This window comes from Syngnathoides biaculeatus, chromosome 4 (assembly GCF_019802595.1).
Source record: "Syngnathoides biaculeatus isolate LvHL_M chromosome 4, ASM1980259v1, whole genome shotgun sequence".
Lineage (NCBI taxonomy): Eukaryota > Metazoa > Chordata > Actinopteri > Syngnathiformes > Syngnathidae > Syngnathoides > Syngnathoides biaculeatus.
The window spans coordinates 8,810,000-8,829,803 of NC_084643.1; the positions used below are offsets into that span (position 1 = coordinate 8,810,000).

Sequence of the window (19,804 nt, forward strand, 5' to 3'; positions counted from 1 at the left end):
GGAATTACGGTAAATCCAATGTTCCCAGACCTTTACGCTGTTTTTTTTTTTAATTTCAGAAAAGTAGCTTTTTTTTCTGTATATGCTGTTAGTGTGCTCTTTTTTTTTTTTTTTTTTAACTTGTGAAGTAACATCTTGATCATTTGGTCGAGCATTAACTTTGTATAACTGCCCAAAGGAATTTAATTGTGTCGGTCAAAGTCTTTAGTACAATCGTAAAAATGTAAACATTTTTTAGTCAATTATGCACGTATATTACCCATGTAATAATATCCTCCCTGTGCGTAAAATATTCCTCTTTTATCAATGTAAATCGTGCTCATACTGGGAAGGGGAAAAAAAAAAAAAATCACCTTCCATGTCAGATGTTTTCAAAGCTGTTTCGTGTTGGCCCGACTTTAATGCGATCATCAAAACAATGCGTTCCTGTAGCTTTGCTAATGTTGTGAATTGAGTCACAAGAAAAGCGAAACTAGCTAATGATCGGAATGAAAAACATACTTCATACTTTTTAAGATGAACCTACAGCATTGTGTGAAGCGTAGAAGCTGGTGGTTTCCAGGCTGTCCCAAAACAAAGCATTCTCCGCTAATCATTTTTGGAGCCGACATTTAACGAAACTCCTAAACAGGGTGTAACATCATAATTGTCTGTATTTGTTACAGCGTTGTTGTTAACACGCCCCTGGTTCATGTTACCGAGATCCCAATCAATTAATCTGAATTTTTAATCTTTTTAACGTTAAGTCCACGGAAATGGGAAAAAAAATGAACAGGCCTGTTTTGACAAAGCGGAAACGACAGAAATCTGTTCTGAAATATAGCAAATAAAAAAGTCACCGGTAAACAGAAGGATACCTGAAGAATCTCCTTTGGTGCACTGCTCGCAAAGCGTTCCGTGCTTTGGAAGCCATGTTTTATTTAGCGCCCAACCTGCAGATTTAAATGCGCGAGCCCCTTGATAACTGACCTCTTGTTTAGCCAACGCATGCGTCTCATTTCCATCTGCAAGCAATGAAATATTCAAGTCGTCCCTCGCCTCTCGCATCGCCGGAGAGCCGCTTTGATATCCGCTCTAATACATGCTTGATATAACGGCGCCCTTTGATAAACATGTTTAGGTGATGTACGTCTTCGCCCGTGCACTTGGCGAGTCTCTCCTGAGCGCATAAATGCATTCATAAGCCTCCTTAACCACTCCCATGATTAATAAATGCATGATCTCATGCTGTGGCCCGGCGTACGTATGTGCGTCTGTCTGTTTCATATCCCCTCATCTCGTGTGCGTGAGTGTGACTCCGCCTCGCTCATTCATATTCATCCTGGCATAATAAAAAGCGGCCGCGCCTCCAGATAGCGCAGTCGGGGATGAGATCAAATATTATGTTCAAAGCTGTGGGAGGGTGAGGAGGAAAGAGGGAGTGTAGAATTCATTCTGGAACATCCCCGCCATTGTCGCTCACGTGCGTCGCAGATGTGAACTCGCTGAGATGTCTCACTCGAGCGGCGGACTTCAATGACTTTTTCAATGGAGCAAATGATTTGGCAAGCGTGCGCCAATTCTTGCGGTAATTCTCGCCTCCTCGCCCAAATCAGATAACCGCCGTAGTACCAAGGCTGACCAGCGAGAGGCAGCATGGTGCCAGGGAGCATTCATAGCGTCAGAAAATACAAAGAGCAACAAAGAGTACTAGTAGAAGCAGTGATTAATCTAAAAAAAAAAAAAAAAAAGGGAGTGAATAGTGCATACACATCGAGCGGTATGTCGATTGGTTGAAGCCATTGGTCGCCATCTTGGTACTCCCAAAACGTGTGGAGGACATGCTTTACCGGTTGTATTATGGCGGGGTTGTCCTCAAAGTTTGGCATGTAGAATTAAAACTGGTGGTGTGAGCTTGACGTTTTTTCAGTTTCAGTAACATGAAGGATTTTTAAGTCGACTTGGCAAGCCAAAAAGGCGAAGTGCAAAGGAAAGGCATCGAACACATGGAAGGGATTGGACTTTATTTTGATATTTGTATTTTGAATTTATTTTTGCAGAGATTTTGATTTTTTTCTTTAAGAATGCGGGTGTTACACGCAGAAAATAAACTGTACTGTAAACTAAATACAGTAAGTAAAGAGATTAACGTAAGGAAATTGTTTTGGTCATTTATCGAACATATGAAATACATATGTGATAAATTGACTCGCGCTGTAGCAGCTGAAAATGTCCTGGAAAAGTCCTGGAAAATCATTTCAAGAAACGAGCGGGAACCCTGATTTTGTGGAATTCGGTATTTCCACTGATCTTGACCATTTTTTTTTTTTTTTTTTGTCTTTGTCTTCTCCAGGTTTCCACCTGAGCGGCACGGTGACAGACCCCGCCACACCCTCGTCCCCGGAACTCGTGTGCAGCGTCAGCGTCAGCTTCGACCGCTGCAAGATCACGGCGGTCACGTGCACCTGCGGCAACAAGGACATCTTCTACTGCGCCCACGTGGTGGCGCTGTCGCTTTATCGGGTCCGCAAGCCCGAGCAGGTCAAACTGCACCTGCCCATCTCGGAAACCTTGTTCCAGATGAGCCGCGACCAGCTGCAGAAGTTCGTCCAGTATCTGATCTCGGTCCACCACACCGAGGTGTTGCCCACCGCCCAGAAACTGGCCGACGAAATCCTGTCGCAGAACTCCGAGATCAACCAGGTCCACGGTGAGTATGTGCGGGATTACGCTTGGAAGCAAATATTGACGCGTTAAAGTATCATGAGGAGAAATCGTCATTGCTACGCTCATAAGGCGATTCCGCTGTGTTTGTGTACTCCGTGTTAGTACTGTGTAACAACCAATTACTAAAGCCCCAACACATTTTCGAATGTGCATTATTTTGTGATTCTGAGCTTTTTCTTCCACAGTCAAACACATATCAATTCACATCATTTTTCTTCACTTTTTTTTTCCTCTGACTTGATGGGCAGATGTGCAATATGTTGCTTATCATTCTGGGTATCGCAGTATTCTTGGAATTGTGGGCAAACTCCAATAGCTCAGTCATATTGTAACAGGAGCTACTGCGTTACGCTAGCTAGGAATGAAAACGGCGGAGATCGATTAAGGAAGATGAGTTACGAGCTACGTGTATCGCTGGGATTCTTGTACTGGTTATTGTACTTTTGCAGTATTGCAATACTAACGCCATCGTAGTAAAAATACCGCATGGATGACATCCGTTAATCTTTGACGGAAGGCTCATTGAATGTTTTTCATACGTTGCTGCTTTGGGATGAGACTTGTATGCAAACGATCAGATTTGATTGGAAGCTACTTTGTCATGTATGATATTATTGCGCTGTATATGATGGATGATAGACAATCAGTTACAAAAAGATCAACATTTATCACCATGGATTTTTTTGGGGGGAGTTATTTTACAGTCTCGGTAACGTGACACTTTGGCTAGCCTGGGCAAAATATTGGCTTGATGTTGTATGCTATATATGATATCTGGATGAATACATTTGTGATAAAGTCTTGACAATTACTGTATATTGATGTTTATGACAATGCATTGGGCGTATCATTATAGCAAGGTTGTCACAGGCAAAATAATGTATTGATATTGTCTCGGAAACTACACGATGATTGATATATTTGCATTGAAATGTCCTTTTAATGTATTTTCCCTTTTTTTCCCCCAACTACAAATCTCAAGCGATATCAATATGGGATTATCATGCACTCACTTTATCGTGATAATGAGTTTGTCTTACCATATAGAGCTCGTGCGCCTGCGTCATAAAATCACGTGACTTTTGTTTACGCCGCCATATTGCCGGTCGAGCAAAGCATTGTTCAATGCTAGGTCGGTTGGAGACGACACGAAAATATGTCTTATAGCGCGACGCCCAGAGTCTTGTCCGATACCGTCAGACATTTAGAAGGTGAAAATAAACGACGGTACATTGGAAAAATTACATAAACTCGGCATAGAGGAGCAGAGGAGTCGATGTTTCCGCCGATAAGGAATTGGACTATTAGTTCGCTTCCGATTGTCTTGGACAACTGGATCTACAAGTGGATCTGGTGAGCAAGTCGTCGAGATTTACAAGGAAAAGTTTGAAAGCCGATGAAAGTCTGGACGCATATGAATAATTTGTTGCCGTATCTGTTCTCAATCAGGAATAAATCCCACATAGTGACGGTTTTGACGGTTTTCTTCGGCGACACCTTAACCTTTGCCGGAATCCGTCTTTTCAGCTAGTATTCAATACAAATACCAATATTTCAAAAAAATGACCCGTGGTTTTACACAAACTCGCATTCATTAACTATGATTTAAAAAAAAAAAAAAAAAAAGAGGACGGAGTCGTCTCTATGGAACGTACACCGAAGCGATTGCGGCCACACTTAACCTTTGTGACAGACGTTTTTTTTTTTTTTCAATACGCATTGTTCTCAAATGAGCCAATTTGCCATTATAAATACTTTTTGGTAATTTGAGATTGAGAATAATAATTCCTACCTGAAGTGAAGTGATCGCTACACAGGCGTGTGTGTATTTTGGTTGGGCACCATCCATCACGTTTAATTTTCTCGTCTTTTCAGATGGGATTCCATAGAATGATATTTTTGAAGAAGTGTTTCGCCTGTCGCGACAACCAACCAATGCTAATATTTATCTGAATGGATGATATACTCTGATTCACAATGATTATCTACCCTGAATTATACAATTATAAGAATGCGTCCCCCGGATGTTCATATGATTGTATCATGGCGTGTCGAGAGCTAATACTCGGCGTTCCCGTCCCTCGTGTGTCGTCGCCCATGCGTGTATTTATCCACGCGCTCATTTGTCCACGGTTTGTCATCAAGCCTTTACCAGCGTGCGTGTCTCGACGCAGGGGTGAAGGCAAATTGCGGCGAGGATCGATGCGGTCCTCATTAACGGGATGCAGACGGGAAAAAAGAAAAAAGAAAAAAAGGGGAGATTGGACGCCTCTAATCAACACGATATGGAGCCCTTATTTACCTCTTGAGGGGAAGTGATGAAGGGGATGTCGATGATTGCAGGGAGCTTTAAATGACGAGTACGTCCCTCGGACTGTTCATCTTTTGGTCCGCCAGGTTTTGTTGTGCACAATGCTCTGTATTTATCGCAATCGTTTTTATTGACTTTTCCTTACATGTAAACATGTTCAAGGTGACGCACAGACACACACGCGCACACGACAAAAACCATGTAAAAAAAAAAAAAAAAAAAAAATCAGCTTTTATGAACAGTGTGTGAAAATTTCTTCAAAGGTTTGGATAATATTTGGGTTACCTTATTTATAATTACATGCACTGCAAAAAAAGAAAATTAGTGTGTTTTAAGCGATAAAACAAATCAAATTGAATGAAACTCTCCTATGATAGGGTGTAAAGATTATAATAATCTGTCATGAGTGATAACATAGCTAGAAAATAAAGATGGTGGCACGTGGCGCACCTGGAAAGCGTTGGCCTCACAGTTCTTAGGTCCCGGGTTTGATCCCGGACTCACCTGTGCAATGCGAGTGCGGTTAGCCTGTCTATGGCATTTTACTCTGTTTTGTTTTGCGATTTGGCATCAAGCTCGCGGAATTTTGTAAGTGATGCGATTTGGTTAAATACAAAACATTGAATCGTGCGTTTTAGGTTTGATTTTCACGTAGGAATGGCAATTTTAGGCGGCAGGGTGGCTCAGCTGGTAAAGCGGTGGCCTCACAGTTCTGAGGACCCGGATTCGATCCTGGCCCCGCCTGTGTGGAGTTTGCATGTTCTTCCTGTGCCTGCGTGGGTTTTCTCCTGGTGGGCACTCCGGTTTCCTCCCACATCCCAAAAACATGCAACATTAATTGGACACTGTAAATTGCCCGTAGGTGTGATTGTGAGTTGTCTCTATGTGCCCTGCGATTGGCTGGCGATCAGTTCAGGATGTACCCGCCTCCTGCCCGTTGACAGCTGGGATAGGCTCCCGCGACCCTTGTGAGGATAAGCGGCCAAGAAAATGGACGGATGGAAAATGAAGCCATCTATCCATTTTCTTTCAATTAAACAAAACATTCACAAATAATTGATTGATTTTTGTCAACGGCGATGTAGTGTAGTCAATTGAGACAGTCATTTTGACCCAAGTGAGAAATGTCATGCTTGAAATTCAACTTTTTTCACGCATTTTTCCACTTCAAATGGCATTCAGCACTTTTTGGGGTGCTTTTGATAGGACAAAAATGGAAGTGTTTGAATGAGAGCTGGTCAAACAAGACCTTGGCTACCATGTTGGACGATCTTCTCAAATCAGTTGAAGCAAGTACCAAAAAGAACAAAAGCGAAAATGTTTTGAGACGATTTCGGGTTTTGTGTCGCGGACTTCAGAGAACTTCACCAACAGAATTTGTGTGTACAGGAGCACCGGACCCCACGGCGGGGGCCAGCGTGGACGATGAGAACTGCTGGCACCTGGACGAGGAACAAGTTCAGGAGCAAGTCAAGCTTTTCCTGTCCCAGGGAGGATACCACGGCTCGGGCAAACAGCTCAACCTGCTCTTCAGCAAGGTCAACAGCCGCCGGCGTCGTCCCTTCAACATTTTCACGCCGCCGCGTTATTCCGCCCTCTGGTTTTCCTTTTCCACCGCAACAAGACAAATGTAGTCTCTACTCTGTATCTGGTTAATATTTTCCCTCTCTAGTGCACTTATATGCTCGTCAGCCCCCCCGCGAGAGGAGACCTTTGTTCTCCAAGTAATCTCCGACGCGCGTCGGCACATGCATTAGAAGGGCCGTGCGGCCTCTCGGCCTGCGGCTAATTGCTGGAGGGAGCCAGTGAACGATGCACCGTATGCAGTATGTATCCAGTACTTAGTTGCGGCCCACAACATTAGGTACACCCCCGCAATCAAGTAATATCCAGCACGAGAGCGCCGACAAATATTCTGCCTTTACGAAAATACGCTATGGCCCGGGGCCGTAGTTTTGCAATAATATTTGCCATGTATGTCAAGTAAAAATAGAGTTGAGAGAAGCAAAACAAAATGGATTATTATGGAGATATTCATCAAAAATGTGCACGGAACTCGGTTACAGCATGACAGCAGGTCGACTCCATACTTTGATCAATCCGAGAGGCTTTGCGTCCTCCTGTAGATGTTGTTGTTTCGGTCGCGACACAGAGTACTTCAAAACGGGGCGTCCCTGTATGCCTCATTTTTGTCGCGGGCCACATTGTACTTGCGGCTGACCTCAAAGGGCCGTTATGGCTGTGAAACGATAAATATCTTTAACCGTCTCATCATATTTACACGTGAAATCAAGGGTCTCGACGTTTTCATATATACAATTTGAAATTTTGGTACAGATTTGAACAAAAACAATCATGGAAGTTGATACACATGATTTGCCTCTGCGGGCCACATACAGTAATGCGGCGGGCCGGATGTGGCCCCCGGGCTTTGAGTTTGACACCTGTGCTGTATGCGCTAAAATAAAAGGGCGGAGTAAGATTGGAGAGGCATTTATTTGTTTTTCATAAGTGGATGGCGCATCCAGCAAGGGACAGCCACTGTTTACTGAAAAGTTATTTTTATTTCACGTCACATATAGACAGGCCGAACTTTGCAGGCAAACTGCATCGATGAAGAAATGCATAAAGTAAAGTATATTCAATAAATAAACCCGATACAATGGATGCCACTAAAACCTAATAAAGCTCAGTTGTGAGAGGTGACTACTACAAATTCACCGAGTACATTTGTAAAGGAAATACCATTTGGTACATAGATACGCCACAGCTGCGTAAAAGTCGCAAGTGCCCACATTGAAATATGAGATATTTACAAAGAAAGATGGTACACAGAAAGAGTTTAACGCTAGCACCGGCCTTGTTAGCACTAGCATTAGCGCGGCGCTAGCGGCGCCGATCTAACGCTAACGCTAGCACCACGCTAACTGGGCCGGTTAAAAAATAACATACTGGTAAAAATCACTGAGACACTGCGGTAACACGCTAGCGCAGCGCTAACAGGGCCGTACTTATTCGACTCCTTGAGTGAATGTAAATACCGTCATTCCCGGCCTACAGAGCGCACTTGGTCACAAGCCTTGCCGAGTACATTTGTAAAGGAAAGCCACTAGCCCATATTGAAATCCACAATGAAACACGAGATATTTATAAAGAAAGATGGTACGCAGAGTTTAGTGTCAGCACTAACGCTAGCGCCACGCTAGTGCTAACGCTAACAGGGCCGGTAAATATCACTGAGACACGCCGGTAACGCAGCAGCAACACGCTGGCACCCCCGATAACGCTAGTGCAGTGCTAACAGGGCTGGTAAAAATCACTTCCTCGGCACCGGTCTCATTCTTAACCTTTTCCGCTCGAATGCCCCCTTGCGGCCGTTAGAAAAAAAAAGATCAAATTAGCCGCATCACTGCATAAAAAAGGGTGAAAGCGTGTGGGGAAAAAAAGTCGCAGCTTGTAGGCCAGAAATTCCGGTAGTTTTCTGATACCTTGATACTGTTCTTGTATTGGAGCCCAGACGCGTGGTCCACTTTGCCGTGGTACTGTATTGTGCGTACTGTGAAGTCAGCGGAGCAATACCAGGAACATCCAAGGCGCTCAGCCCCAAGCACTTTACATTACACCCGTTTGTTTATGTACACGATGGAATTTGAAAGCCAGGTGAGAGGCAACACCTAAATAAAAAAATGACACTAGTTCTCCTTTATACTGACGTGGAATTGCGCGTCCACTTGCGTCCGTAACGTCCAGAATGCCTCCCAGGTTTAAGTGCGACGTGTCGAGCGCATTCTTCGTGACCTCCGGTTCGGATGCACGTGCGGCTTCGCATTTTCCTGGCTCGACGGCACTTCGAATGGCGATCAATCCCCGCCAGACGACATCAGCGCAAGGACGCGCAAAGCCCCCCGTGCAACATTTTGAGAGGACAAAAGGCCAAAATGCTCGTCGCTATTTCTTTGCGTGGCACGGCGCGACCGTGAAAATGAAATGTTCCGTTTAGGAATCAAGGTGAATTGGAAAGCCCAAGGCATCTAAGAAGCGGTTTGAAAACCGCTCGTGAAAAGATGTTGACTCTTTTGCTTTTTATTCGCATGGATGACTTTGGATGAAGAATGACAGAAGCCTGTCATCGGTTTTCGCCTTTTACTGGGCAGGGAACTAAAAAGTTACTTAAAAGTCAGATTTATTCAGGTATGTCATTTTTGTGACAGAAGAACACTTGTTACAAAAGATCTCTTAACAATGTAAGGGTTAGATTTACGCGCGTTTTTTTTTTTTCTTCGGTTAAATGTATTTCTATTCATGAGTGTGCGCACCCCAGAGTTATTCATCAAGATTACAAAAAAAAAAAAAAAAAAAAAGTCTTTACTGATTTCCATCTGAAGCTTTTTGAACTGGAACATAAATTGAATTTTTTTCAGCCAGCAAGCACATTAGTTTGATACTTGGCGAGCTGTTAGTTTCTCATCAGTTATACAAAAACGGCATCCATCCATTTTCTTAGCCGCTTATCCTCACAAGGGCAACCATTCGCACTGACAATGACAATTTAGAGTGTCCAATTAATGTTGCACGTTTTTGGGATGTGGGAGGAAACCGGAGTGGCCGCAGAAAAGCCACGCAGGCACGGGGAGAACATGCAAAACTCCACACGGGCGGGTCCCCGGGATCGAACCTGTGCACCTCAGAACTGTGAGGCCAGCACTTTCCAGCTGCGCCACTGTGCCACGCTACCAAAATGGCAGAACTCCTTCAGTGACACACACGAAAAAATCCATCTATTGTTTGGGTTGAAGTAGAGGTTGTGATTTTTTTCTTTTTCGATGAGATCAGGGGTGTCAAACTCATCTTTCTCGCGAGCCGCATTATAGTTCCGGCTTCCCTCAGAGGGCCGTTGTGACTGTGAAACAATAAAAATATTTCATCGTCTCACCATATTTACATATTTCCTCCGACATCCCAAAAACATGCATCATTAATTGGACACTCTAAAATTGCCCCTAGGTGTGATTGTTTGTCTCTTTGTGCACTGCAATTGGCTGGCAACCAGTTCAGGGTGTGCCCCGCCTCCTGCCCGTTACAGCTGGGATAGGCTCCAGCACAATCCCCACGACCCTGGTGAGGATAAGCGGCGAAAAAATGGATGGATGGATGGATCGTATGATCGATTTATGAACCAGTTTTGGAATCAGAAATCAAGGGCAATGTGCTTTTCAATCGGTAACGAAAATGCTTGTAATATCTCAACAATTGACACTCGAGTTTTGGCTCCGCGGGCCACGTAAAATCATGCGGCGGGCCGAATCTGGCCCCCGGGCCTTGAGTTTGACACTTGTGGGTTCGAGAGTTCACGATTGTGATTATAAGCGATTTTCAAATGTTTAAGACAAGAAGATTCCATATTATTTTCACTCTAGATTTTATTCAGCCAGATTTTGTTTTATTCCTCTAGTCAGCCTCTAGTCCAAATTATTAGGCCTTGACGGAGGCCAACACTCCAAAGTGCGCCATCGTAATTTCCGTCCCTGAACTGTTTCCGTTCGTTTTTTTGTGTTTCCCCTCATTTCGTTCACACGACCACGAAGTGACCTTTTTTTCGTAAGCCGCTTACGACGCTTCACGGTTCGTTTTTGCGTCCACTTCGCGTTGTACTGACGGCGCTCCCTGTCGGCCCCCCGCAGGTGCGAGAGATGCTGAAGATGCGCGACTCCAACGGAGCGAGGATGTTAACGCTGATCACGGAGCAGTTCATGGCCGACCCTCGGTTGGCGCTGTGGAGACAGCAAGGCACCACCATGACGGACAAGTACAGACAGCTCTGGGACGAACTGGGTACGGCACGCCGACGGGGCACCGATTCAACGAGGTGGTTGATCGGACCCGGACGTCTCCTTAAAGACACACAAAAAAAGTGTTTGTCTGTTTATTTTTTGGTTTTTGACAGCCCACAAACTGCACTGGCCGGAGTGCAATAATACACGGTCAATACTGTACAGTTTTAAAATACTCCACAAACATTTTACATTTTGCAGCAAACTCTTAATACGTGACCTACATACAGTCCTCTCAACCCAAAATCAAATAACTTGGGTACGTTGACTTAAAAAAATAGGTGTACGCAGAATTTCCAGCTCAAAGCTCCACCCGGACCAAAAGAAAAACGAAAAAATAGTAATAGTTGGCGCCACCGGAACCAATGTTTCACACGGACATTTATTGCGGACCGACACGGTGTTGGGCCACTTGTAAACTTTGCCAAAAATGCCAGAGGAGCATCTGAAAATGATTTGCAAAGAAAAAAAGACAGTTAAATGTTTGATAAGGGTTAAGCATGACGTGTGCGTAAGTTGAATGGTAGTTAGCAATTTTTTTGTTGCTAAAATGGTGTTCGCTAGTGTACCAATGCTAATCGCCAATGGTAAACATTTAGCAAAGACTCATTTTATTGCCTCAAATTCTGAATTCAAAATCATACCCATGGTACCAACATATGTCATTTAAACGTCAAGTGTCATGCCTATAAACATTCTAATACATATTGTAATAAAAAATAACATATAACATTCACTTCAATGTCCATAGGAAAAAATAAATATGAGGAGAGAGCGCGTCATCCATGCGAGCAGTTGCGGAAGTCTCATTCAACATCCAAGTGGTCGCCATATTGCCCGCAACGTCTGTTCATTACGTCACGCCGCGACATTACAATGGGACACGGAAGCTCTTTTCAAAGAAGAGAACATCTCACAATCGAGCAAAGTCGTTTCGAGCCACATTTAGATGATATGCGGATCACTTCTAACTAACAACAGACACCCAGACAGTTCGTATGAGCCAGCCCGACCGAAGCCGCGCTCGGCGCCGACGGGTACATCGACGCATTTAGCACCCCTGACTTACGTACGTGGAACTTTTGTTACATTCTGTGAGGATTACGCCCCCCCTCCCCCAAACTAGTGTACAGACACACACCTACTTGTCATTTGGAACCCACGAAGCTCTCGTCCTTTGCACCCGTGCAATCCATTTTTCACGACGAACCGGGTCTTTTTGAAAAGTACAAAGAGCGAATTCGTCGTCTCGAGTGTTCAAATATCAATAGCAATATCCGGCAATACAAGGAGCCGGCATTGTGGCTAACAGGAAGGAACAACATGTAAAACTAACTTGAGGGCGGTCCTGCCCCGTACGTCACTTCCTGCTTCTTCTCGAAAGCAAATCCCTCGAAAGGATTTTCACGGCGGGAGTGACAAAAAGCCATGCGCGTCAAATTCATGTGTTGTGGTGAAAAAAACGGCTGCCTTTTTTTTTGTTTTTTTTCATTAATACCATACTAAAAATGATGCATTTCATGACAGTGGCACAAAGAAGTAATGCAATGCATCTTTTGTGTATGCACGTACAAAATCAACCACAATAATGACTGCCACAAACATGATCAACGCTGGAAGAAACGACCCACATAGTCCACCAAACATGGCCGACGCGTTGCACTAAAACCGTGATAGCTGGTCAGAATTTGTGGTTAGCTTTTTTTTTCTTTTTGCAATCGAGAGCAGGTTCCATGGACACGCTGCATCTTTTCAGCTGAGCGCCGTTTGAGTTTGACGCCGTGTTGTCTTGCGACAGACGCTCGACACGACAAAAAAGCGACAGCGACGGCCACCATGTTTGTCTCCAGCCTTTGTTGTCTCTCCTGCCGACGCCGCTGCGGACGTGGACGACGACGACGTCGCTCTCTCTCTCTCTCTCTCTCTCCTGCTTTTTGTGTCATATTTTGTTTGGACGGCCCAATGATCTCATCTGCTTCCGCGGCACGTATTCTTGGAATTGGACGCACGCGTCGGGCGCTCTCCTTTTTGAAGTCGACACTTGAAAAGGCTTCTTCTGGAGTCCTTATCGCTCCCCGTGATGCGCGCTCAACGCCCGGCGCGCTCGCCTCTTTTCTCTCGCGCTCTCCTTCATCGCCGCTCTTTTGTCTCGGCTTCCTTTTTAAGGCCGCGGCTCGTCGTCTTCCTCCCGACTGAAAGCCGAGCCTTCTCGTCCGCATCATCCCCTCCTTTTCCGTTTCCTTTTTTCTGCATTCCTTTTTTTGTTCACTTTTATTTTTTTTTTCAATTTATATATATATATATATATATATATATATATATACACACGACTTCACATCCTTCACGTCCTTGCGTCCGCCCTTTCCCCCAAACCCACCCCTCAACGGGGAGCGCGACGCCGTCTTCAGAGTAAAATCCCCGAATGTGCTCGCGTCCCGTGAGACTCAACCACTTTTCATATTCTGTTTGTTCCAATTTGCTCCAAAATGATGTGTGCGCATTCCGCGTTGCCGCAGGACCTGTGAAGTTCTTTTACATACTTCTTCTTTCTGGGGTACAAAAAGTACTCTGAAAGGAAAATCGGGAGGACGCTGCGAGTTGTTGGACTTCTTTGAAACACAGCTTGGAGATGTACAGTGTATATAAAAAAAAAAAAACAAAATCCATCTCCCCCTGTTCAAATGCGATATTTTTTGTGATGTTTTTAAAAAAAATGAGGCAGATAAATTATTGTCAAACTCTTTCCACCGTCAATGTGACCTATGACCTTGACAACACAATTGGGGTGAGGAAAAAAAAGCAGACGTCCTTTCGAGCAGGGGCGTCAGACTCATTTTTCTCGAGGGCCGCATTGTGGTTCCGGCTTCCCTCAGAGGGCCGTTGTGACTGGGAAACAATGAAAATATTTAATCTTCTCATCATATTTACGCGGCACGGCGCATCAGCTGGTAAAGCGTTGGCCTTACAGTTCTGAGGAGGTTCAATCCCGGACCCGCCTGTGTGGAGTTTGCATGTTCTCCCCGTGCCTGCGTGGCTTTTCTCCGGGCATTTCCTCCGACATCCCAAAAACATGCAACATGAATTGGACGCTCTAAATTGCCCCTAGGTGTGATTGTGAGTGCGGCTGTTTGTCTCGATGCGCCCTGCGATTGGCTGTTGACCAGTTCAGGGTGTGCCCCGCCTCCCGCCCGTTGACAGCTGGGTTGGGCTCCAGCACTCGCAGCAACCCTCGTGAGGATAAGCGGCAAAGAAAACTGATGGATAGATCACATTTTCATGATCAATTTATGAGCTAGTTTTGGAATCAGAAATCAAGGGCAATGTGTTTTTCAACTGCTAACAGAAAAATGCTTGTAATATCTCAACTTCATCATTTATGATAATGACATTTTCAGATTTTGGTACAGATTTTGCAGGAATCATGAAAATTGACACTAGATTTGGCTCCGCGGGCCACATAAAATCATACGGCAGGCCAAATCTGCCCCCCGCCCCCCCCCCAGGGCCTTGAGTTTGACACCTGTGCTTTAGAGAGAGGAAGTACAACGCAAACAACTGAGAAGATGTGTTTGCATAAGCGTACACACCCTCTGATAACTTGGGATGTAGCTGTTTAGAATTAAACACATTCAAACTCATGTTAAATGGAAGCCAGCACACACCCGCCCCCACTTTGTTATTCCCACATAAGGTTCATTTGTTCTAGTAGGCTTTTCCTGACATTTCTGGAGTTGCATCTTACAGCTATGGTCCTACCGCAGCATTAGAGGGATCTCGTTGTTCAAAAGGAGCATTTTGAAGGAGAAAAAAATGTGGCCCATGATACCAGATCGCTTTGCTTTTACATTATAACAAGACATCTGTAATATTTCTTGGTTTAATTTAAAAAAAAAAATAGTTTTTTCATCTATCCGTCCATTTTCTGAGCCGCTCATCCTTACGAGGGTCATGGGAGGTCTGCAACCAATCTCGGCTGTCATCGGGCAGGAGGTGGGTTACACCCTGAAGTGGTTGCCAGCCAATCGCAGGGCGCACGGACACAAGCAATCCTTTCCACTCACAATCACACCTACGGGCAATTTAGAGTGTCCAATTAATGTTGTATGTTTTTGAGATGTTGGAGAAAACCGGAGTGCCCAGAGAAAACCCACGCAGGCACGGGGAGAACCTGCAAACTCCACAGACGTGGGCTGGGATTCGAACCCTGGTCCTCATAACTGCGAGGCCAGCACTCTCACCGGTGGCATCACCGTGCCGTCCAATCATTCTTTTTATGTAGTTAATTTATTGAACGAGTTATTTCCTAGATAACGTGCTAATTGTTTTTTTTTTTTAATTTCCATAAAAACACAACATTATAAAATAATTGTTAATGTCACTTGTTAAAATGAAATTAGTTCTCCACCTTACAACATAAAAATGAGCATCAATTGTTATTAAAATAACCGGTTTTACATATTTGACTCGCCCGACCTGCTTCGCCTGTTTTGATTGAAAGATCGAACGGGCGTCCGTGTTTTGTGCCCGCCAGGCGCCCTGTGGATGTGCATCGTACTGAACCCGCACTGCAAGGCGGAGCAGAAGTCGTCGTGGCTGCGGCAGCTGCGCCGGTGGAACAGCGTGGACGTTTGCCCCTGGGAGGACGGAAACCACGGCAACGAGCTGCCCAACCTCACCCACTCGCTGCCTCAGGGTGCCCACGGCAACCAAGGTTTTTTTGACATGCCAATCATATTTTCTGAAATGGTTCTTTCCATAAGAGTATTATTATTATTATTATTATTATTGTGGTTATCGTCCTCTAATACGTGACGCTGACGAGCGTGTCGGTCCTCTGCCCCTCGCAGAGATGCGCCCCCACAGGACCGTGTTCACGCGGGCCATCGAGGCCTGCGACCTGCACTGGCAGGACCGCCACCTCCAGCACATCATCGCCAGCGACCTCTACGCCAACTACTGTTACCACGACAACCAGGAGGGCTCCCTCTTTGACGCGCGCGGCTGGCCGTTGTGGCACGGTGAGCGCAATATAAAAGAAGAACAAGTTGCGCCAATGGATGTTGGCGTAAATTTTGTCTTTCTCTCGCGCGTCGTCTTAGAACACGTGCCAACGGCCTGCGCCAGGGTGGATGCTCTGCGATCCCACGGTTACCCGCGAGAAGCACTCCGACTGGCCATCGCCGTGGTGAACACGTTACGGCGGCAACAGCAGCGGCAACTCGAGCACTTCCGCCGGCACAAGAAAGGTACGGACTCCTTTTTTTTTTTTTTAGCGCACGTGAATTATTTGATCCTCCTGTGTATGCCGATAAATATTTGGGTTGTTTCAGAGTTGCTCCACAAAGGCCACACCTCCATCACCAACATGGAGGGCTGGGTGGGGCACCCGCTCGATCCCATCGGCACCCTCTTCAGCACCCTGACTGAGTCGGGACGGGCGGGAGAGGAGGGGTCCAATATCTGCTTGGATCTCTCGGGTACTGCTGTTATATACGTTGTAATATATGCAACTCGCCATGAAAATATGACTGCGCGTCTGCTACGAATGTATTATTTCGTACGGCCATTTTTCTTAAATTAGGCTTGGGACCCAAATCAGGTTCCAGGTCAGTTGTTATTTGAATTCCTTGACACATGACTTTTTGATTTGTGCTCGTCAGCAATAATTAATTAATAAAGTGTATTTTTGTGGGCATTTTTAAATGCATTCTGACAAATGATAAATACATCATCATCGTGATCATCATCATATAAAGACAATAAAATAGTTTGTGTGTATATATTTTTCCCAAATTGTTTAACTAAAAAAAAAAAAAATATATATATATATACATATTACACAAATATTTTTACAAAGAATAGGCATACACTAAAAAAACATGCTTAAGGTACATAATATTTTTCAAAATATGTTTAATTAAAAAGGATAAACATAGTTGCCATGGTTATAGAAATTGTCTTACAGAAGGCATTAATTACCATGAGAAATTATTTGTAGTGCTTAGCACTGTCGTGTGGCCACAATATTAGGTACATCTGCACCATTTAATGAAATGCTTTATCAGCCCGTAAGAGCAATATTAATTGAACGATATATTAATTTCTGTAGACGTTGGCAATGGTATAAAACTGGTCCACGTTATACTAAGAGATTTAATATGTTGCTTCCCCTTTTATATAATAAGTTTGCACGATTGCAGGTGTTCAAATTAGAAACTGTCGTCGGCCAGCAAAATGAAAGAAAGCTTCATCTTGAAATATTATTTATGATACGATTAAAAAATATAGACATTGTTTTGAAAGATCCTTTCAACATGGTAAACTGGATACATATTTTATTCCCGATTTCACAAATCTTATTAAACGCTCAATACGTGAAAGTGTGTGTTCCTTTTTGCCTTCCTCTTATTTTTTTTTTTTTTTTTTTTTGGGTGGCATATGCAAATCTCCTTTCTAGTTAATGTATCATCTATTAATTATGTTCATTATTATTATAATTATTAATTTCTTTGAAAACATTGTATGCTCATGTCCAACTGTATTCAATTGCATTCTTCCTTTACATCACTAGTGAATGTCATTCTCCACCCTAAAAAAAAAAGAGGAGTAAAACATTCAAATTTGAGATTTTTGCCAATGTCATTTCACATTTACATATTTAACACTTTTACTTTATTTTTTTTTTTCAAATATAAGCTACACGAGAGGATCAGAATGTGAAACGCCTCCCGCCGTCGTGCCTCTTCGCAGACTGCTCCAGCGTGGTGACCCGGGCGGACCTCCAGCGGATGCCCGTGCAGAGGCTGCTGGGCGACGGCGAGTCGTACGTGGCGCTGGCGGTGGAGACGGCTCTGATGGGCCTGGGCCAGCAGCGGGTCATGCCCGACGGCCTGTACGCTCAGGAGAAGGTGTGCCGCAACGAGGAGCAGCTGCTGGCCAAGCTTCAGGAAGTCGAACTGGACGATTCGCTGGTCAAGATCTTCCGCAAAGAGGCCGTCTTTCTGCTCGAAGGTTGGTGGGATTGCCGCACTTGCGATGGATGGACGGACGGATGGATGGATGGATGGATGGATGGATGGATGGATGGATGGATGGATGGATGGATGGACGGATGGACGGATGGACGGACGGACAGACAAACAGATAGATGGATGGATGGATGGATGGATGGACGGACGGACGGACGGACGGACGGACGGACGGACGGATAGATAGATAGATAGATAGATAGATAGATAGATTGATAGATCTCCTCCTGCCCGTTGACAGCTGGGATAGGCTCCAACACAGCCTGCGACCCTTGTGAGGATAAGCGGAGAAGAAAATGGATGTATATATATATATATATAGTACAATATATCGGTTCGCAACCTTTTTTTGTGCCCAAGAAGCATTTTCACATAAACGTACATACTTCCATAAAGCAGGTAATTGAGCTAAAAAAAAAAAAAAAGACCAAGTGACAGGTCGCAACTTAGAAAAACTTGTGAGGCTATCGCTGCATTTATTATTTTTTCATTTTGTGGTGCAAATAGAGACTAAGCTGACCAAAATGAGCACTTAGCTTAGAACACCCGGCCCATTGTGTCAGCACATCGTACACACACACACACAAGAGTGTGTTCATTTAGAGTGCAGAATGCCACAACCGGGAGGAGTCCAACGTTTGACTCCCGGCCCTACCCAAACCCCCATCCGCATCCAAACCGGGTCCTGGCACGACCACCCACCTCTGGCTCTGTTTCTCATAGAGCGCCACCCCCCACGCGCCGTCGGTCCCCCTGGAGGCTGCAACCCCCGCCACCCTGTGATGTGGTCTGCGGTCGAGGGGGGGTTTAAAATAAACCTCCCGAGACGACGGCGTGGGACGGGACGCGCGAGAGAGCGCGAGGCCGAGCGCGAGCAGATGGTCTTTGACATCATTGTTTATCTGAACGCCACGTGGCCAAATGGAGACAGACCGCTGTATGAATTTTGACTATTTTTAAACGACAGGGGTTGCAAATGTGTCCGAGACCGGGACCGGACCGAGCCGCACCATCAGGCCGGTGTAGCCAATCAGAAGCCTGATGAAAATCATTTCCAGAAAGGCAAATCCAAATCGTGAAAAACTCCCACGTTAATTGGCGTGAATGGAATGTGTAGATGTGCCCTGCGAAAGCTTACTAGAACATCCATCCATCCATTTTCTGAGCTGCTTATCCTCACAAGGGTCGCGGGGAGTGCTGGGGCCAATCCCAGCTGTCACTGAGCAGGAGGCAGGAGTACACTCACAATCACACCTAGGGGCAATTTAGAGTGTCCAATTAATGTTGCAAGTTTTTGGAATGTGGGAGGAAACCAGAGTGCCCCGAGAAAAGCCACGCAGGCACGGGGAGAACATGCAAACTCCAGGCGGGTCCAGGATTGAAGCCGGACCTTTTTTTAGCAACAAAATCACTGGAACTCAAATTCATGGGTCCATTCATAACCACCATCCATTTTCTTTGCCACTTATCCTGACGAGGGTTGCGGGGAGTGCTGGAGCCTATCCCAGCTGTATACCCTGAACTGGTCGCCAGCCAAGGGCAGGGCACATAGAGACACACGGCCACGCTCGCAATCACACCTAGGGGCAATTTAGAGTGTCCAATTGATTTGCATGTTTTCGGAATGTGGGAGGAAACCGGAGTGCTCACCCGGAGAAAACCCACCCAGGCACGGGGTAGAACATGCAAACTCCACACAGGTGTTCCGGGGATCGAACCCGTGTCCTCAGAACTGTGAGGCCGACGCTTTACCAGCTGGTCCACCGTGCCCCCCCCCCCCCCCTTTACTAGAACAGCTCCACTTTATTTGGGTCTCATCAGAGGCACTTGAAATGGTTCTGATTCTGATTCTTTGTCCAAGATATTTCTTGGGCCATTTTTTTTTTTTTTTGGGTCTCACAAAATCCCATCATTTGACCTGGGTTGTG

The 19,804-nt window shown here is 45.1% G+C and overlaps 1 protein-coding gene across 5 annotated transcripts in view; it reads left to right on the forward strand.

The window, feature by feature from the left end:
• LOC133499934 (zinc finger SWIM domain-containing protein 6-like) overlaps positions 1–19,804 on the forward strand; it is a 95,913-nt gene that overhangs the window by 55,593 nt on the left and 20,516 nt on the right. The window contains exons 1-9 of one of the 5 annotated variants that reach the window (XM_061818382.1): positions 1,432–1,567; positions 2,333–2,689; positions 6,407–6,555; positions 10,699–10,849; positions 15,380–15,559; positions 15,696–15,866; positions 15,948–16,094; positions 16,179–16,325; positions 17,545–17,859. In XM_061818382.1, coding sequence (XP_061674366.1) covers positions 1,516–1,567; positions 2,333–2,689; positions 6,407–6,555; positions 10,699–10,849; positions 15,380–15,559; positions 15,696–15,866; positions 15,948–16,094; positions 16,179–16,325; positions 17,545–17,859 — 1,669 coding nt within the window. In that variant the 5' untranslated portion in view covers positions 1,432–1,515. Of the gene's footprint in view, positions 1–1,431; positions 1,568–2,332; positions 2,690–6,406; positions 6,556–10,698; positions 10,850–15,379; positions 15,560–15,695; positions 16,095–16,178; positions 16,326–17,544; positions 17,860–19,804 lie in introns of those variants that run through there. The other 4 variants (XM_061818380.1, XM_061818381.1, XM_061818378.1 and 1 more) reach the window with 4 other exon arrangements.